Source organism: Trichoderma atroviride, chromosome 7, assembly GCF_020647795.1.
Source record: "Trichoderma atroviride chromosome 7, complete sequence".
In the NCBI taxonomy this organism is placed as follows: Eukaryota; Fungi; Ascomycota; class Sordariomycetes; order Hypocreales; family Hypocreaceae; genus Trichoderma; species Trichoderma atroviride.
Genome location: NC_089406.1, coordinates 733,427 through 750,707, shown reverse-complemented (window position 1 = coordinate 750,707; position 17,281 = coordinate 733,427). Strand labels below are relative to the sequence as shown.

General features: G+C 47.4%; 4 protein-coding genes across 4 annotated transcripts; 3 read left to right on the top strand and 1 right to left on the bottom strand.

The window, feature by feature from the left end:
- Positions 1-3,248: 3,248 nt before the first annotated feature.
- Positions 3,249-4,133, top strand: TrAtP1_012242 (uncharacterized protein; the record flags this gene model as incomplete). The annotated part of the gene is made up of 2 exons (XM_014090348.2): positions 3,249-3,385; positions 3,626-4,133. 2 exons carry the CDS (start codon positions 3,249-3,251, stop codon positions 3,738-3,740), a joined length of 252 nt encoding a protein of 83 aa, XP_013945823.2. The 3' UTR covers positions 3,741-4,133.
- Positions 4,134-10,520: 6,387 nt separating this feature from the next.
- Positions 10,521-11,863, top strand: TrAtP1_012241 (uncharacterized protein; the record flags this gene model as incomplete). The annotated part of the gene is made up of 2 exons (XM_066115444.1): positions 10,521-10,565; positions 11,343-11,863. 2 exons carry the CDS (start codon positions 10,521-10,523, stop codon positions 11,625-11,627), a joined length of 330 nt encoding a protein of 109 aa, XP_065971543.1. The 3' UTR covers positions 11,628-11,863.
- A 1,194-nt stretch (positions 11,864-13,057) lies between these two features.
- Positions 13,058-14,485, bottom strand: TrAtP1_012240 (uncharacterized protein; the record flags this gene model as incomplete). The annotated part of the gene is made up of 2 exons (XM_014090350.2): positions 14,311-14,485; positions 13,058-14,226 (listed from the first exon to the last, which is right to left on the bottom strand). The coding sequence occupies exons 1-2, from the start codon at positions 14,399-14,401 to the stop codon at positions 13,058-13,060; spliced, it is 1,260 nt and encodes a 419-aa protein (XP_013945825.2). The 5' UTR covers positions 14,402-14,485.
- Positions 14,486-15,391: 906 nt separating this feature from the next.
- Positions 15,392-17,174, top strand: TrAtP1_012239 (uncharacterized protein; the record flags this gene model as incomplete). Its single annotated transcript, XM_014090351.2, has 2 exons — positions 15,392-15,505; positions 15,573-17,174. 2 exons carry the CDS (start codon positions 15,392-15,394, stop codon positions 17,172-17,174), a joined length of 1,716 nt encoding a protein of 571 aa, XP_013945826.2.
- Positions 17,175-17,281: the final 107 nt, after the last annotated feature.

The following is a 17,281-nucleotide window of genomic DNA, read 5'->3' as shown; positions in this document are numbered from 1 at the left end:
AATCTGGGATCTAGAGCTGTGATGCATCTTATACCATGTAAATGGGGCGATAATACTAGCAGCCGTTCATCCACCAAACATATCGAAGCTTCCGCTGCGCTGCCGTCTGGCGTCTCAGGCTTTCTGGCCTATCAGATCCATCCAAGCACATGTACTCAGGCTTCCTATACGCAGTGTAGTGGCAAAGACCCTGTTGCTTCTCTTTTCCTGAGCACACAGCAGCACCAGCATCAGGCATAGATCCGCGGCCCATGGTTCTCAGCCAGTTAACGTACGCTGTACCTTGCGGCCAGGGGAAAAAGACAGGGGGCGTACATATAGCGAAATGACACCCATCCCCCCCTACATAGAAAGGTGCGTGTTCATCGTCGTCGTATGTATCCGCACGGAGAGGATTACTTGCAGGATTGATTGATTGCTACTAGCAGATCTACTAGAAGCATGAATCCACACCCTCTTCTTCTTCTCATAGCCAAGCAGGCACGACATATCCTTGCCCAGAAGGAGCCCTGTTTCCCAACCATCACGAATGGGGTATTCATTCATAGAAAAGATGTCTTGTTGTACGTATTGGATATACGACCAAGAGTTACTTTGAGTTTGGTTGGTAGTACATGTGCCTACCTCGGCATCTACATTAGTTCCCATATCAAGTGTATACTGCTCATGCAGCGAAACAGGAGAGCACTTTTTTTCTCGTTTCTTGCTCCAACCACCTCGTTGGGCATCCATCTTTGCTGGCAATGGAGTGGCGGGCAGGCCTGGGCGCAGGCACAGAATTAGAGCCTGCAGGGATCATGGATATAGTGAGTAGAGTGGCCTAAACAGCTTGAACAGGGCACTGACTTGTAGCTGTCCGTGCTGTAAACCTGCATATGCACTTACATCCTGCGCATCAGCGCCTCCAGTGGGGTGTCCGAACTAGCAACTTCAATGTATGCCATCGGACGTAGCCTGGCATTTAGCAGCATCCCTGGACGAATGCATCTAGAAGAAAAGAATATCGAGAATATCAGAGAGTGATTTAGGTTAATATCATCAAGAGATTTTAATTTTTATAGAATTTTTGGAGATTGTGCCATTGGGGGGGGATACACTACTCAGCAAAGTAGGGACTTATTACATGACATATCATCAAGACTTCAATAAACAAAGCATAGCAAAGCAAAATAAGAACTGGCTCTAATCTTTACTTGCAATTTCCCCTCAATTCTCTTCTGCAATCCCTCTCTTGAACTTGAAATTGATACGTTCATTTGCACATCCAGCTCTCTACCCAGTAAAAACTGGACGTCTAGGGCCATCTGTTTCGTACGACCCGTTTGCCGGGCCATTGGATCAGCTGTCACCGGAAAAAAACAAGCATGTTCTGGTCCAGCTAGCCACTCAATTTCCACTTACATGCTGTCTCATATCGAATCTCTTCCGCCTTCCTAAGCTGCCAATCCCGGAGCCCCTTCCGATTCAACCACACCGCCCCATAGTCCTTGCACTTGCTCCTTATTATCCCTTAATGTCTTATTGGATTGGGTGACGCCGTAGCCGCTCGGAGACGCTCGTTTCCGTTAGCCAAGCAGCGAGCTGGCATCTTCCTGGCACAATGTTTTGCCAACTGCATGTAGCAGCGCTAGCGATCTCTGCGTGTGAGATGGCGACTCATCTCCAGAACTCATCGTACATATCCAAGCCTATGGCGTAGCCAACATGAGATGACGGCCATCTGAAACGACAGCATTCATTCCTCTGTCGCTATGCCATTGCAGAAATGGGTGCCGTGACGCAAACCACACACTGCAATAAGATGAGTCCTCTAGCGACCAATGGGGAAGCTGTATTACCACTTAATCTGCCAATGCAGCGCTTGGTTCTTCGGCTTATTAGGGAGGCTTTATTCAGTTATTGCGCAACCTCAGGCAGTGCCGCTGTCAGCCACCGGCTGTCTATGACTCCCGGTTGCACAGCAGAAGACGAAGGATGGGCATTCACAGCCAGTTATAGAAGCCCTCCTTTTGCCCAATATATTCCGTCCCCGAAGCCACGACGGGGAATGCAAGGTGTGGACGGAGTGGGGACTTTTGTGCTCTGAGGGCTTTCAGTCAGTTCTCACCAGGTTGGAGACTTTGGAGGCAAAAACATGCCACCTTGAGACACACAAAGTAGGTCATTACTGCGAGAATCGGGCCAGAGAGAAGGGGGGGAAAAAGAGAAAAAAAAGAAGAAGCGTTCAAATCTCAACTCTTGCATCTCCCAGGCTCTGCTCCTCTAGCTCTCCCCTCACTAGTGTCAAAGGCACATCCTTGACGAGCCACGGATGGTGCCTGGAGATTTATGGGTGGTATCACAGGTACGAGTAAAAGGTAACAGCCCAGCTCCTCATCTGAAGCAGGCGTTTCCTGATTAATGCTAGAGTCAGGGTTACGGCATGAGAAGCTCCGAGAACTGGAACTAGGATCTGGCATGGAGCCCGCGGGAGCACCAATGTCCGTCCTGGTGTTTAGGTTCCCCTGCTGCTTTTTGTGGTTGGACCAAGCGAGGTGGGGAGTATGATAGTTGTCTAAGAAGGGTAAGACAGCCAAGAAAAGCGGCCTTGGGGTAGACATCAAGGTATTGCCGCCGTCTAATTATTGCTAGTGGCCAGCTGAGATGGCGCGATATTTGGATAATTGGATCTTGGTTATCGTTTACATGCTAGTAAGAGAAATGCCTACATGTCTAGTCTCTTTGATTAAAACTAAAACGGAAGAATATGAATAAGAGGGAAAGCGGGAAAGCGGGAAGAAGAAAGAAGAAAGGGAGGCCTACTGTAGGGACAACCACAGCCCGAGAGAAGTGAACAAGTCTTGAATCACCAAGTGAAGTGCCACCACACCCAGCCTCACCGAAAATACGCATGGCTAGATTCCAATGCGCACCCGCACTTCGTGAGCATCGGGTGCGCTGCTCGCAGCCGAACAAGGATGATCCAGATGGAACTTCAAGGGATGCCAGCCGAGGCCCACCAGACTTGGCGGATCTCTCCTATAGCAATCGAGATCGCTTAGATGCGGCCGAGCCGCCCACTCTCACCGGCTGCTAGACCAGGATGCCCCGGCTTTCCATTTGATTTGCTCCTCTGCGGACTTGGTCTCAATGTCTTTCGTTCACAGCGTATATCGTCTCGTACAGCTTCTATGTCCCTATTCATGTGTGAAGCGAGTGGGTCGAGGATGCAACGTGGTGGAAACGAGGGCAAAGAGGCTGCTTGCAAAATGGCCACTGGCGATCCAGAACGCCGCTCGTGCTTTGATGTTGCTGTCGCCGTTGCGCTTTTCCACTTCTTGCTACTAGCACTCGGCAGCAGTATCCCTTTGCACAACACTACGGTTACCGTCATCACAGTGCAATTGTGAGCCTGTATTTGGAGCACTAGCGTTCGAGTTTATGCCCTTAATCCATGCTCTGAGGCGAGAGGGATCAGCACAGCACACCACGATGATACCCCAAGGGAAAGGGGAGATTCCTGATCCCCGCTTAGAAGCCGCTACGGCATCAGCCGCTCCTCTATTTAACTTGGCCCCGTAGTAACAGTAACACCGAATCCACCAACAAGCAGCTAAGCCCTTTCTAAGACGATCATCTGTGATAGCAGGGCCAGCTCAGCCAGCCCCAGCTGGGTATCAGTTCCGGCAAAGACAATCCAAGATGCTACCCCTCAGGCCGAGGAGCGAGTCTCAGCAACCTTGTATGCGGTGGACAAGTGAAATTAATCTCAGCACCCTCGGCCGCTTTCTGAAATTCTGACTTACATGGAATCTACGTTACAGATTGGCGAGGGAGAATTGCACCTTTGTCTAGGACTGCTGGTGGTTATTAAGAAGAGGTTCTGCTCAGCATCATATACAAGAATATGATTTTCCGACTCATAACCCGTTCTTCATCCACGTCGCCAACCAAAGAAGAAAATTCGACTTGCCAATCCTTAATTCACTTCGCTGCCAAAAGCATCTCTGTTATACAGATTTAGTTGCAACCACAGCGTTAGATGATCGTATTAGTCGAAAACTAGCAAACTAGTAACACCTTTAAAGGCGTTTATGCCGTCGTTCTCTCATCCTTGTATAACTGTGGACAAGCTAGAAAATGGCTGGCGTAGTGACGAGGGGAGATCTAAGCATCGCTCATTCGTAGCCAACGACGTAGCCATGTCGTACGCCACAACTTATAGATGAGAGACATTCAACAACGGCGATGGGCGGTAATGCGTGGCGCACTGATGAGAAGCATCCTGGGAGTCTCCTTGTTTTTTCCTTCTCACGCCATCGGTGCCTAGAATCGGCCGACAGGTACTCAAAATGAACTATCAGGCCCCCATTTGTATGTAGTTACTGGTGCGGTAAACCGTCTGAAGGCGATACCTCTTATTAATACGTTAGAGTAGAATGCTTAACGGCTACATTCGGGTGCAACTAAGCCCCCAGCGCCAAGAAACACAACACCATAGCTAGAGATCCTTCAAAGCTGAGCTTCTCATAGTCATTAAAAGAATGACACTAGACTTCTCGCAGTTTTCTGCCCAATCTTGTTGGCCAATATAGCAATTTGCTACTCTCATAATGAGGCTTGCATAGAAGTACATGGCGAAAGCGTTCTGGGCAGATATGTCCATGTGATGGGCAAACCACGAGATATAGACACACATCAAGAGCTGGAAATGGAGTAAAGTATGTTTTCCAAGGCTCAATTTTTGCCTCACAATAACATGCTCTCTCCACACCCGTGTTATATTGCCCATTAGCACTAAACAGTTGGAACTTTGGAGTGGGTAGCATCCTTCCCGCGGCAACCTACTTCTTAGCCTAAGCTTGCAAGCACATATGCAGCCTTCATATCTGCATCTATATTCCTTGACTCAAGGTCCGACGTGAATGTATTAGCGAGCGCTGAATCCCGACACTAGAATTGTCCAACGAGACGGAGGGAGGCGGACCCCGAGACTTGGTCTGATGCCGTGCCGTACAACATCCTTGCTTCAGATATAACGTGGAAATCATGCAATAGCATGAAAGAATTAGACTAGAACTGTCTACATCTATTTGTAGCACTCAGATGCTACGCCTACAGTAAGAAACTGGTCTGTTATGCAAGTGAGTGTAGCAATTTACGAAAATAGCCAGACTTGCATTTGCGGAGGCATCACTCATATACAGCCATTTCATTTCTTTTTTTATACAACTTAGATAACAAAAATTTGGCAGTTTATTTGATCTCTCCACTCCGCTCCCCCTTCCTCATGACAAGAGACAATAAGCAGTGAAGGGAAGATGCACCCTTCTAATAGCTATTGGGTATCAAGCTGGTGAAACAGTTTAATATTTTAATGATTTCTTCCTGTTCCAACACTCTGGTAATTCTGCAAGGAAGATAAGACAGGTAGAACGATCAAAGACAACTTGAAGCTACTAATATTACTAGTTCCGCTATGGCTGCCAGGACATTCGTATGCCATATTTGCATATTGACTCTAAAATGAGCATAAAGAGACGTCAAGAGAGAACAAGAGGAGCGGATATGGGAAACTGGTGCGAGGAACTACTTCTGCTGGCAGCAATGATGTAATTAAATAAATTATGAGCGCTTATCTTCCTCTTCAGCTACATGCAAACGTAGCTCTTCCATTGGACCGATCCAAATGGGTGTATGTTAAAACACGGAACCTCCCTTTTTCTGCTCACAAGATGCCCAACACAAACGCTAGGGAGGAGCCGTGGTTTAGTTGATTCACGCCTTGAGAGCTTTTTGATTCGCTCAAAATGGGAGCTAGGATCTCACGTTCCTGCAGCTTAAACACCATTTCTCTCATAGGATGGGAAGTTAGCCATGAGTGAAATCTTGTATGCAACATGCTGTGCGACCAAGGCTGTTCATAACTGAGCAATACCCCTAGACGAATATGGCTGAACTGATGGATCGATAACTTCATGCGAGACTAGCCAACCCTATCCATCTGTTTACAAAAGAGATATCAAACTCATGGGGAAGGTAAGCCTAGGGAGATGTTACTTATCTGAAAGAAGAATCACCGCATATCAGGCATCTATCTGTTTGTATTCCGATGTGTCAATACATGTATCTATGGCCAATTGTAGCTGCCCGCGGTCCTCTGCGGGATTTGATGGCTCTTCCCGGCAGCACAACGCTAATTTGCCGCCTGTAACCCATACGGGGTGGCGCATCTCATTTCTCGCGATCGTCGGAAAGCTTGGATATCCAGTGCGGCATATCCTACGCCTTCGGTGCTACGCCTGGAACTGTTATGCGCACACAACTGGGCAGGGATAGCTACTGGTGATCCTCTTTGGCACATGTTTTTAGCTCCGAGATGACCCAAAACGTTGAGCTAATTCACTTGCAAGCAATCTAAGATGTCGATCTGATAATCCTTCTCTATGTAAGCGAGTTTTGCGTCTGGAAAGAAACAAGACCAAGTGTACACTCCAAGATTAGAGAGACACATGTCACCTGGCATTAAAGCCGGTATCAATCCGGAATTTGAACTCGTTCAAGCGGCAAGCGAAACTGCGAAACTGCACAAAACCAGGATCAAATAGCATCAGGTGTCACTCAGCGTTACCCGCAGCGGACCACATAGCGAAGGAAAATGCCGATACCTCTATATCGGCAGATAAAATATGGAGAGGCTGCAGTACTTACTCGTACCCTGTATTCTATACTCCGCCAAATTTACATGGACGCAGTGGTACTCTGTACCTTGTGATAGGTGAAAATGTTCCTCTGCAATGTGGCCGCAGCTCTTTCGGGTCAAGCACATATGTCGATCATAGAAAAGAGCAAGAAAGGATCAAAAAGCAAGGGATTGCAGATCTAAATGGATCCAGAGCTTATTAAAAATCCATTTGCTAGATGCTAGATGCTAGATAAATCACATATCAAATGTGAAATGCGCAAGTCTCGGGCTGTTTTTGATCAACCTTTGTGATCGCCGATGTCTGAAACTAGTCCCATCCAATAGAACCGCCCTTTTACATGAGCCAAAACCGGTCATGGTTTGGAAACGATCGCAACCTGGAGTTATTTTCTTATTTTATTCTTTTGTGCAATCATGTAGCGGAAAGACGCGGCTTGCCCTCCAGAGGCAAAACATGGCTGCCAAGCAAAAGCCACCACTTGTGATGCCTACTTTGAGCCAAATGCAGATCACATACTTCGTACAGAGCGGTTACTCAGCCTCTGTGTTAGTATAAAACAAGTAGTCGTTGGCTCAACAAATACAATCCACAATTACGTCCTACCCATACCACTATCAGAAGGGTGCCAGCCTAATGATGTTGCTCTACGCACCTCTGTTCATTCGACTCTACCCACCGTCGCACATCAAGCATAATCCCAGTATTGAGCAGTTGCACAAACTATAACCTCCGTTGCACTGGGCAAACGTCCAACTTGTAACACCATTTCCTTTCATAGATCCTGCACAGCACTTACTTCATATAAGCTGTGGTTCAGAGTTCAGTAAGTGCTACAAACAGACCTCTTTTGCTCATGGATAGAAGTTGAAGATTGGATGAACGACTCTCACCACAGCTCCACTCACACTGATTCGGCTCACCGCACCTGATGCCGCTGCACAGACTATGGCCACGAGTGGAAATCGTCCATAACCGCTGTCAGGTAGGCTGCCGTTTCGGTACTCGCTTAGCCCCTAAATCATGAGCTATTGAGGTTTTATAGAAGATCCATATCACTGTTGCTTTCTCTCCTTTATTGTCTCAGGTAGACACAAAATTAATACGTCCTCTCCCGAGACAGCGGGCGAGCCGAGAGACCAGGACTTACTGGTATTATATTAATGCCGGACTCCAAATCACTGGTATAATTTTCCTTTCAAAAGCTTCTGCGCCGAATAAAAGATATTTCGTGAGTCTTAGTACTTACAACTCCTAAATACGTGGAGTTCACTCGGTGCCTAATTTCTGCAAGGGGTAACTTGGCCGCCACCTCCTTACATCCTTCGCTGCTAGACTTCTATCCCTACAGACATTAGAGGCCACCAGGGCAAACTAGTGCTCTCTCCAAGGCTTCTAATTCCCTCGGTTACTTGGAGTGGCGTCTTCTTCCCTCAATAAGCATTACTTGTAGTACAGAGGCTGGAGTTTATGCTCCGCCATCTTGACGAGTAATGAAACAGCCTGTTGGGGAAATAAATAGGCCATACCATAGTGGAAGAAGATGTTATCGGAAATGATCGATATAAAGGGCAATTGGTTATTTTCTATGCCTTTGAAAACTGCTCATAGCAAAAATAGGCTCTTCTCCCACTTTGGTTATTCTCTATTTAATTTATGGAGCCCAAGAACACTTTATGATGCGTACGGCCTGAGGTTTGCTTCTATTGCATTACGAAAAGTTTAGTAATCGGAGCTAAAGTCATAAACCGATGCTACCTGATAATAGCATGACTTACTAGCTAGCTTTATTACTCTGTGATATTGACGTATCAGCTAGAATTGGAGTACTACGAGTATGTCTTACTACAAGCGGCGGGGGCTCAAGCAGGTGGCGTAGGCCTGGGCTTTTCTTACCAAAAGAAACTCGAGATTCTGGCGGTAGTTCTTGTCCTTTGGAGCAGATCCCCAGTTACAGTCGGGTTCCCAGTAATAACGCAGGGCTAGATGTCTAGATGTCGTGATGCTGTAATCTGCATATCATCGCCTAGGAAACCAACTCCATGCTCAGCATCCAGCCACCGATAAGGTAGTTCCACTACAGAATAACCTCCAAGTGAGAGGAAGGTAAGGCATTACTGTTCTTCGTGTGTAAATTAGTTTGGCTGAGAATGTATTGGAAAAAACTTGGCTACTAGCGCTACGCTATATAAGACACTTCGTTCAGTCGAAAGAACAACTTCATTAGAGTGAATCTTCTACTATTGCCATAATTTTGCATAGGTAATACATTCTGTAAATGCAAATTTGCTTCCCTTACCCCTCCCTTCGTTTGAAGGGATGATATGGTAGTGCAGAAGCCCGCAGTAAATACGTCTTGGGAGAACATGCTCGGGAAAAGGACCACATGAAGGCAAAAGGAGCCCGGCCATCTTGTGTATTCCGTCGAAGTCTAATGGAGTCATATAAATGTAATAATACGTAATAAATCCTTGGTGTAGCTGGCATTCTAGCTTTGTGATCGCTTTGCGATGTCGGCTCGTGCGTCACTCCCCTCGTCAATGACCATGCAATGGTCTCACCCCAGTCAATAATTACTACTAAGCCGAGCTGTCATGTAAACGTTTCGCGAAGAAATCAGGCCACTTTGAGAGTGCTTACCTTGCTAACGCCGATACCAAGCCAAGATTGTCTATTGATGGCGGATTACTCTTCTTCCCCCTTACTTCACTTAAGGTAGGCTGTCCTGTCCCTTCTTTTATAAGTATACTGTCTTTTCAAGCTCCTTTCTTGGTCTTCGAATACCCATCATTTGTTTCATAAATTAGCTTCAGCTTTCTCTGCGATTGGACGGTAGATAAAGCTGCGCTGAATCCAGTGTCCGGTCAAGATTCGACTTTGCTGGTTGGCTGAGTAAACGAGACTGGACGCCCCATACTGACTCTCACGACATCCTTGTTGCAAGGTGGTGTCCTGCTCAGAGGGCTTATTGGAGTTTGCAAGGAGACCCCTTTACCTCCTCTGTAACGAGATGCATCTGGGGGGGCTACGGGTAATCGCACTTACTGTCTTCCACACCCTCTTTTTCGTCATCCGCTGCGCATCCGAAACGGCGAAGACGGAAAGATCCCGACAGCACCCTATTGGCATCAACAGCGGCTGTATCGCTGAAACTGGAAACTCGCAATACGATATAGGATTGCAAGATTGAGTATAGGTGCTTTTCGACGAACTATTACCTTTTTCTTCGCCAGAGGCAAAGTGGATATCAATACCGGAAATGAGGTGCGAGATAGTCTCCAACTTTTGATCTGACTATTGATCTCAAAGCACTGGCTCGCGCTTCATCCCCGTTCATCCAACGTCACATAATCTCTAGCCACCCCTAAGTTGTTTTGGAGATATTGCGCCATCTCAAAAAATCACCAGAGTAAACATTCCTTTCAAAGGCCAATCACAATTCCTGGAACCAGCAAAGATCTGAAAAAGTAAAATTGCTACCTGCAAACATATATTGCCATAATCGCCTCCCGTCTCGTCATCAACATCTTGAGCAGGGGTATTTTGGCTGTTATCGACTATTACTGCCGGACCTTTCGACATCCGTTCAACTGACCTGTTTCAACCACACCAAATTGTTCGCAAGCCACGAAGAAAACCTGGCAGCATATATGCAAAAGAAGTGTGGCACCAAGTCTGGAGATACGGTTTTCTCTCATTACTTACGGCGAGATTCTCGCCACTAATTGCCGCTAGTTGTGAGTTGCGTAGCTACTCTCTGTCTGACAAGGAGCATTCCAACATTTAAGGCTTTTAGGACAGCGCCTGGGCAACTGGTAGCTGATCGTGCTCCAATAGATGCCGCGCCGGAAAACCTCCAACGCCTCGCCTGAGCCCCCTGCTGTGAGATTTTTAACCCCCCTGTTTCCGAACCTTGGTTTTTGTTGAGAGTTTACTTCATTTATTTGGCATGTGATCACTAATTTTAGGCTTCTGAAAGAAAAAAGGTCCAATCTGGGCCACCCCTTGTCGGCCATGCGCGGGAAGAATGGTGAAGAATCCCGGCCACATCTGCCGTGGACAAGGTGGTCCGTTCTTTTCTCATCTCTTTGCTCTCTTCTCCATGCCCTGCTTTATCATGATCGTGTCTTTCTACGATCTTCTGCATATCCCTTGTGGCAAAAAAATAATACAGCTGACATGAACCCTTGTCGGGCTGGCACGTTGTAGAGAATAGTGCAAAATGTTCTCACTGTGTCGCTGGCCACCACAGGTGCGAGGACGTATGTGGCCCCTCTAATCATCGTTGCCACTGTCCGCATTTGATATTCTTACTATCAGATTGCCCCCAACAGTATTCTACGATTTTTTACAAAACTCCTGCTGAGCACATCTTGTACATAGTTGCTTGTAGACAGAGATGGCAAAATCAAGCCTGCAGCGCGCGCCGTTGCTGCTGCTTCTCTCAAAGTGTCCCGGGGCGAGGAGGTCAGTGTTTCACTTACGGAATCGGTTGCTCGAGCGCCCTCTCTCTTTTCATAATCGTCATTGGTGTGCACATTGGAACGCCAGTTGCTTATTGAGCCGGCAACTACAGAGCATTGCTTGCAACAATAGTGTCTACTCCTCTGCCCTTTACTCTATTTGGTGGCTAACACTTCTCGTGCTGCTCGCTACTAGGTTTCTGAATATGAAGACTTGGCGGCCAGATATAACTTGCTTGCTCGCCGAGAAGCTAAACGAAGGGCTCCGCCGTCATCTGCCTCTACGTCAACTGCAGACGCCGCCTCTGCTGTGAGTACGGATGCTCTAGCGGGACTGATACGGCGACAAAACGAAATCCTTCTGGATATCCGGGCGGAGCTGAGCGCAATGCGCGAGAGGTCTGGCGCAGGGACGCCCCCGGTGGAAGATTCAGATGTCCATGACGATGACTACGACCATGACTCGGAAACTGGGGAGTGATTTGTATTTGCGAGGCTTAGCTCAACTGCATGACGAGATGCTTGGCGCAACGTCTTATTCGATAATGGTCGACATGGAATATGTGTAAAGTGTCCGAGAGTGAGAATGATGGCATTGGCTTGCAATGTTGTGCTTTTGTTTTAGGGTTTTAATATCTTACTTTGGGTAGGCTTTGTGTTTTTTTTTTAGCCATATACGACCAAGTATTTCGACGAGTCAAAGATATGGACTTTCCGAACTTTCTAGTATCTCTTTGTCAACCGTCACGAACTGTAATAAAAAAAGTGTTATCTACTATGTTCGATGATTCTTCCTATTCTTATTATATGCCGCACAGCATCACAACTTGAGAGTATGGAGTGCGCATATATAGACTGGAGCTGAGCTAGGCTGCATGCATGGAGTTGTGGAGTATCCTCATGTAGGCCCAGTGACGTCTCTTAGAACTTGGGGGCAAGACTGTAAGCACGTAATCGAATATTGCATGACGCGAACTTGAGGGAATGTCTTATACTGGCGAATGAGCCAGGTTAGGACAAGATGCTCCGAGTAAAGCTAAGTGAGCTGCTGGTTTGAAGTTCTCAAGGCACTAGAGTATATATAATCGATAGGATCATGCCAGTCCTGGATGCATCCCCTTGGCTCTAACGAAAATGTAGGCGAGCTGAACATCTATCAGCATAACAAATCGGGCCAGCTGAAAACGGTGTGGTTTAAGATTGGCGCGCATAGCCGAGTCGGTATGATCTTGAAGAAGATTATATTAGTTAGATCAGAGAGCCCAGTTATCCTACTATGCAGGGCGAGTGATTGACGGAGGCCTTGTCGAGTATGTCATGCGTACCGAAGAGGACGGCTATGACGAAACAAAGTCTGGAGCAGCTGAAGTCTACTGTTCCTTTTCTATAGAGTAACTGTGAATATGGCATTTAGTCAAAGTCTATTTCTTATCTTGTACTCTCATTAGGCTTGAATGCCAGCCGTCTACCTGTAAATGTATAGATAAGAGCACAACAATGTCTGGAATATTAGTTGCCCAAATGGGAGATTACTGAATTAGGAAATCTGCCTGACAGTTGGGCCAATGGCAGCGCAAGTAGTGGAGCCAGTCGGTCAGCGAAATGGTAAACTGTAGTGTCTACTCTTCGCTGCCATGAGACGCAAATTCCCGACAAAGCGCGGTAAATATGAAGTAAGTAGACATAAAAAGTTTTTAGAATGGATAGTACTATGCGTAGCATGTTTGATAGCACATTAGCCTGAGCCTGGCATTGCTCGTAGTGCGCGCATTCTGTTTGCTCTGACTTCATCAGAAGCTGAACTGACAATTGGGAAGAATTCATGTTGGGTATGTATATAAGCGCAGCTCAGATATATGCCCGTACCTAGTACGCCAAAACCAAAATTTATAATATAATACACAGCAAGATTTACGGAAGGGCGGAACACCATCGCCCACTTCGTTTCGCCAGCCCACAGAGCTGCGTATCAAATGTGACACCAGCCAGAGATCCGATCAAAATTCCCGCCGTTTCTCCAATCCCAATGCTTCCAAGCGCAAATTCTGCATCATTTTCCGAATGCCGGGTCAGATAGTCCATAGCCGCTCCAAAGATGTTCGTATACGTCATTCCGCCCAGCCAGCCGATGGTAAATAGGCTGCCAAACAAGAAATACGCATTTGAAGTTAAAAGAAACGCCGTGTTGAGAATAGCAGCCGCAGTGCAAAAGACCAGCAAGGCAAAGATGAGTCTTGTTCTCCTAGTGCGGAATAAAAGAGCGGTTGAGCGAGCCAGGAGATTCCCAAGCTGGAATGTGAGGCCATGTGCGGTTGAAAATGCTGAATAGCGTGAAAAAATGGGTAGCATGATGCTGGCGCGCGTTGTTCCCGGAGACACGAGGGCCTGGACTGCGGTAACGAGGAGAAGAGGGTTTATACAGAGCCGAAAGAGTTTGTTGCCCAAGAGATGCATATTGCTATGGAAGCGTACCCAAAAGCTCATACTTGTGGATGGTAATTCTCTAGAGAGGAGTGAGAGCTTCTGTGTTTCCATCTCAGACGAGAATTCGCCTTTGGGTGTCAAGTTTTCTAATTCATATTGTATAGGAGGTGAAGGCAAGAGTAGGAAGTATGAGGCCACGATACCCAAAAGTAGGCAGTAGGCATAGCCTATGCAGTCTCGCAAGACCATATTCGTATAAAGCGTTAGAACGGTCGGCAGTATGTCGCGCAATGCACTCCCGGCTGCAATTCCAGTTCCCCATCCAGCCAAAGCCGTCTTGCCATAAAGAGATAGCTGACTCGAGAAGAAAACTCTTCCAGTAGCAGCGCTTGCCGATGCAAGTATCGCAATTAGCGTGCGAATAGGCGCTATGACATTTGGAGGCGAGGCTTTGGTGACAATCGTAGCTAAGATCCAACAATTTGCAACAAGAACTGGCCAAGCCCAGTGCGGTACATAGTACAAGGCATGTGGAAAGAGAAGTTCAACGGCGAGAGCTGGAAGAAGCTCTATAACCAATACAATAGGCCGAGGAAATGGTATGATGAGATAAAGGCCAGAGAAGATGATATGGGGCAGAAGAGTGTTTGCAAAGCCTATCAATTGATGGATATTAGCCTGGAAACAGCGCCTGATATAAAACTTGTATGGGTTGATGCCTCCATCGGCAAAACGCTTACCAAAAATTCCAAACGCAGAAAAGACCCGTAGATTATATCCAGCAGAGGATATGGACACGGGCTTTTGAATGAATGACTTTGCTTCGGGCATACTGAAAGTGCAAAGTCGAAGTGAGTCGTATTAGCAAATTTGGCGGTGAAGCTGCAGCTAATCAAGGCCGTCGCATGTCTAGATATGTATTTGCTTCTTCTCCCTCGAATTTTCTTTTCAATTCTTTACCAATAGTGTTATAGTTCAAGATCAAGCGTCGCCCTGCAAACGAAGAATATGAACTCAGTCTTAGATAACGAATGCAGTTGAGATTAACAATTGCCTCGTCTCACTTGATGATCTTGTATTGATCACTTCGGCAACCAAACTGCTCTGAAACGCAGCAACTCTTTGGATCGTATGAGGCACATACACACTGAAAAGGAGTGACGTTGCGTGGTTTGAGGCTGACCCCTTAGAAGTTGAGTCCCGCCCACGTGGTAGCGCGCCAGTTATATCTAGGTTCACCTGACTCGATACCGCAGACACCAAAATTGAAGAAATGACCAAAGATTTCAGAGTTTCTAAATCGGAGAGATAAGGAATCGAATCTCTTTTTAAACGATGTAAAGAATATAAAAAAAGGAGAAACGATGGTGACGCGTAGTCTCTTATCTTTTTCTTGCCTCTTCTCATCCACTCGATGGAGATGCCAATCGCTTCTTGATTTGGCCGTTTTACTGGAGCGCAAGACCCACGTTTGCTACGGGCTATGAGACTCGGACCTGCGATCAGCGGCAAAGACTCTCCGGATCATCGGTAGGACTTGTTAGGAACAAAAAAGGGAAAATCGATCGCTTAATCCCCTTTTCTTCACATGTTCTCGAAAAAAAAAAACTATCGCCAAAGTGATGCATCGCTAGTCGCGGCGACTGCTACCTATTTAGTAGAGACACTCAGTGCCCTCGCCTCATTCAGCAAAGGCTCTTTTACTACAGTTCCAGTAAAAGAAACATGAAACGCACACCTCCGGGATATTCTACCAGCATTTTAGACCGGCCGAATTCTAAAACAGATTATCGCATCTTACCAAACAATGAACATCAGGCCATGGCCGCCAGGGCCACTGGCTTCCGGCGATGCTCGCAGCTCATGTGCCAAGGCGTGATATGGCAGATCATATTCTGGATGGCTTTGACCGTCAGCCTGTTCTTCTCAGCTCTGGTAAACAAAGACAATTCCATTTCTCTTTTCTTTTCATTTTCTCGAATTAGAATTAACGAGCACTCAGTCTGCATCCAATCATATGCGATATGGTCCCTCTCCCGAAGACAGGGCACCATCCTCCGGTGTCATTGGTCGACAAGTCATTGAAGCCCTCGGCCCCGTCCCCTCCAGAGATTCCGGTGGTGAGCGGCGGCTACGAGTCTTTATGCCAGCCGATTCGCCTCACATCAACCTTTGCAAAAGCGTCATGTCAGCAGTCGCTCTAGGCTATCCCCTGCCGACCCTGTTGAACTGGAGCGGCGAGTTCAACCACCCCGAATGGCACTTTGCAGGGAGCCACATTGCAAAACTCGAGAGCTTTCTCTCTGCCATTGAAGAGCTCTTGGGACAGACTGACTTGGATGGCGGTGCAGACGAACATGACTTGGCTGTGCTTGTCGACGCATACGATATATGGTTCCAGATGCCCCCGTCGGTGCTGATTCAGCGGTATCATCGCCTCAATAATGAGGCTAATGAGAGAATACGACGAGAATGGCAGGGAGCGCAGCAAAACTCAACTTCTGACTTCCCAATGTCTCCCCCAGAGCAGTCCATCATTGTCACCACCGCCAAGGACTGCCAGCCAGACTGGGAATCCGGCTCAGACCCCCATTACGCTCACTGGCCCCAATCGCCCATGCCGAGTGACTTGTACGGACAAGGCACCGACCAAGTACTACCACTGCTATTCGACCCAGCGCGCAAATACAAAAACATCCGGCCTCGCTGCATCAACAGCGGCATGATCATGGGTACCATGGGCGCCCTCCGCCAAGCCCTCCGGCGCTGCAAACGCAAAATCGAGACCGTTGCCCGCAGCGGCCGCCAGCTCTGGAGCGACCAAGCACTCCTTGCCGAAGTCGTTGGCGAGCAAGAGATGTGGCGGGAGTGGATGAGAGACCTAGAAACCACATGGGACGGCACCATGTCGAAATACGACTTTTCAACTCTCAGCCCAGAAATGCGCACCATTGCCGCAAAAGCGCTTACAGGCGAACAGTTCGAGTTCGGCATCGGACTCGATTACAACTTCACCACTATCCCGGCAACTTGCTCCTCCGAAGAAGACGGCAGCTTTATCAAATTCAGCGATGAAAACGCCATGCGGGAAGCATCACTCCAAGCCGGCGTGCCCAACGGCCCGCGCATAACCACTCTCCCCGAAGAACTCACAAACCAAGCAGACACCGAAAAGGGTCCTCTCTCAAACATCCTATGGGGCAACGTCCCTCTCTATACAGATCTCTTCTTCGGCGTCACCCCAGTGGGCATCCACCACAACGCGTACATCGACGGCCTCAAGCCAAAACGCTTAAAACAGTGGTGGAGCAAGATGTGGTTCTATCCCCTACTCCGAGAACTAGTAATCGCGCACTTGCAGAGCCTCGAGACAAAAAGGCCACTTCTGAATATGCCCTCTCGGCAAGATGGAAAAGCAGATGTAACGTATTGGCCACCAGGCATGCAGAGTCACGTCAAGCAAGTGACCGTGTTTGAACCGGCGACTGCTGAGAAGCCCGCCAAATTGACGCCGATAGACTGGGACGGCATTTGCCAGAAAGGACGCACGCCATGGTATGATGAGCTTTTCGGTGATGATAACGGGCCTTTACAGATTAAATAACTAGAAGAGAGAATTCCTTTTTGAATAGTATACAGCAAAGGCACCATAGGATGAAGCAATACTTTTGGTTTATTTCATTTCCACTTGTACCAAATCGGATGATGCGG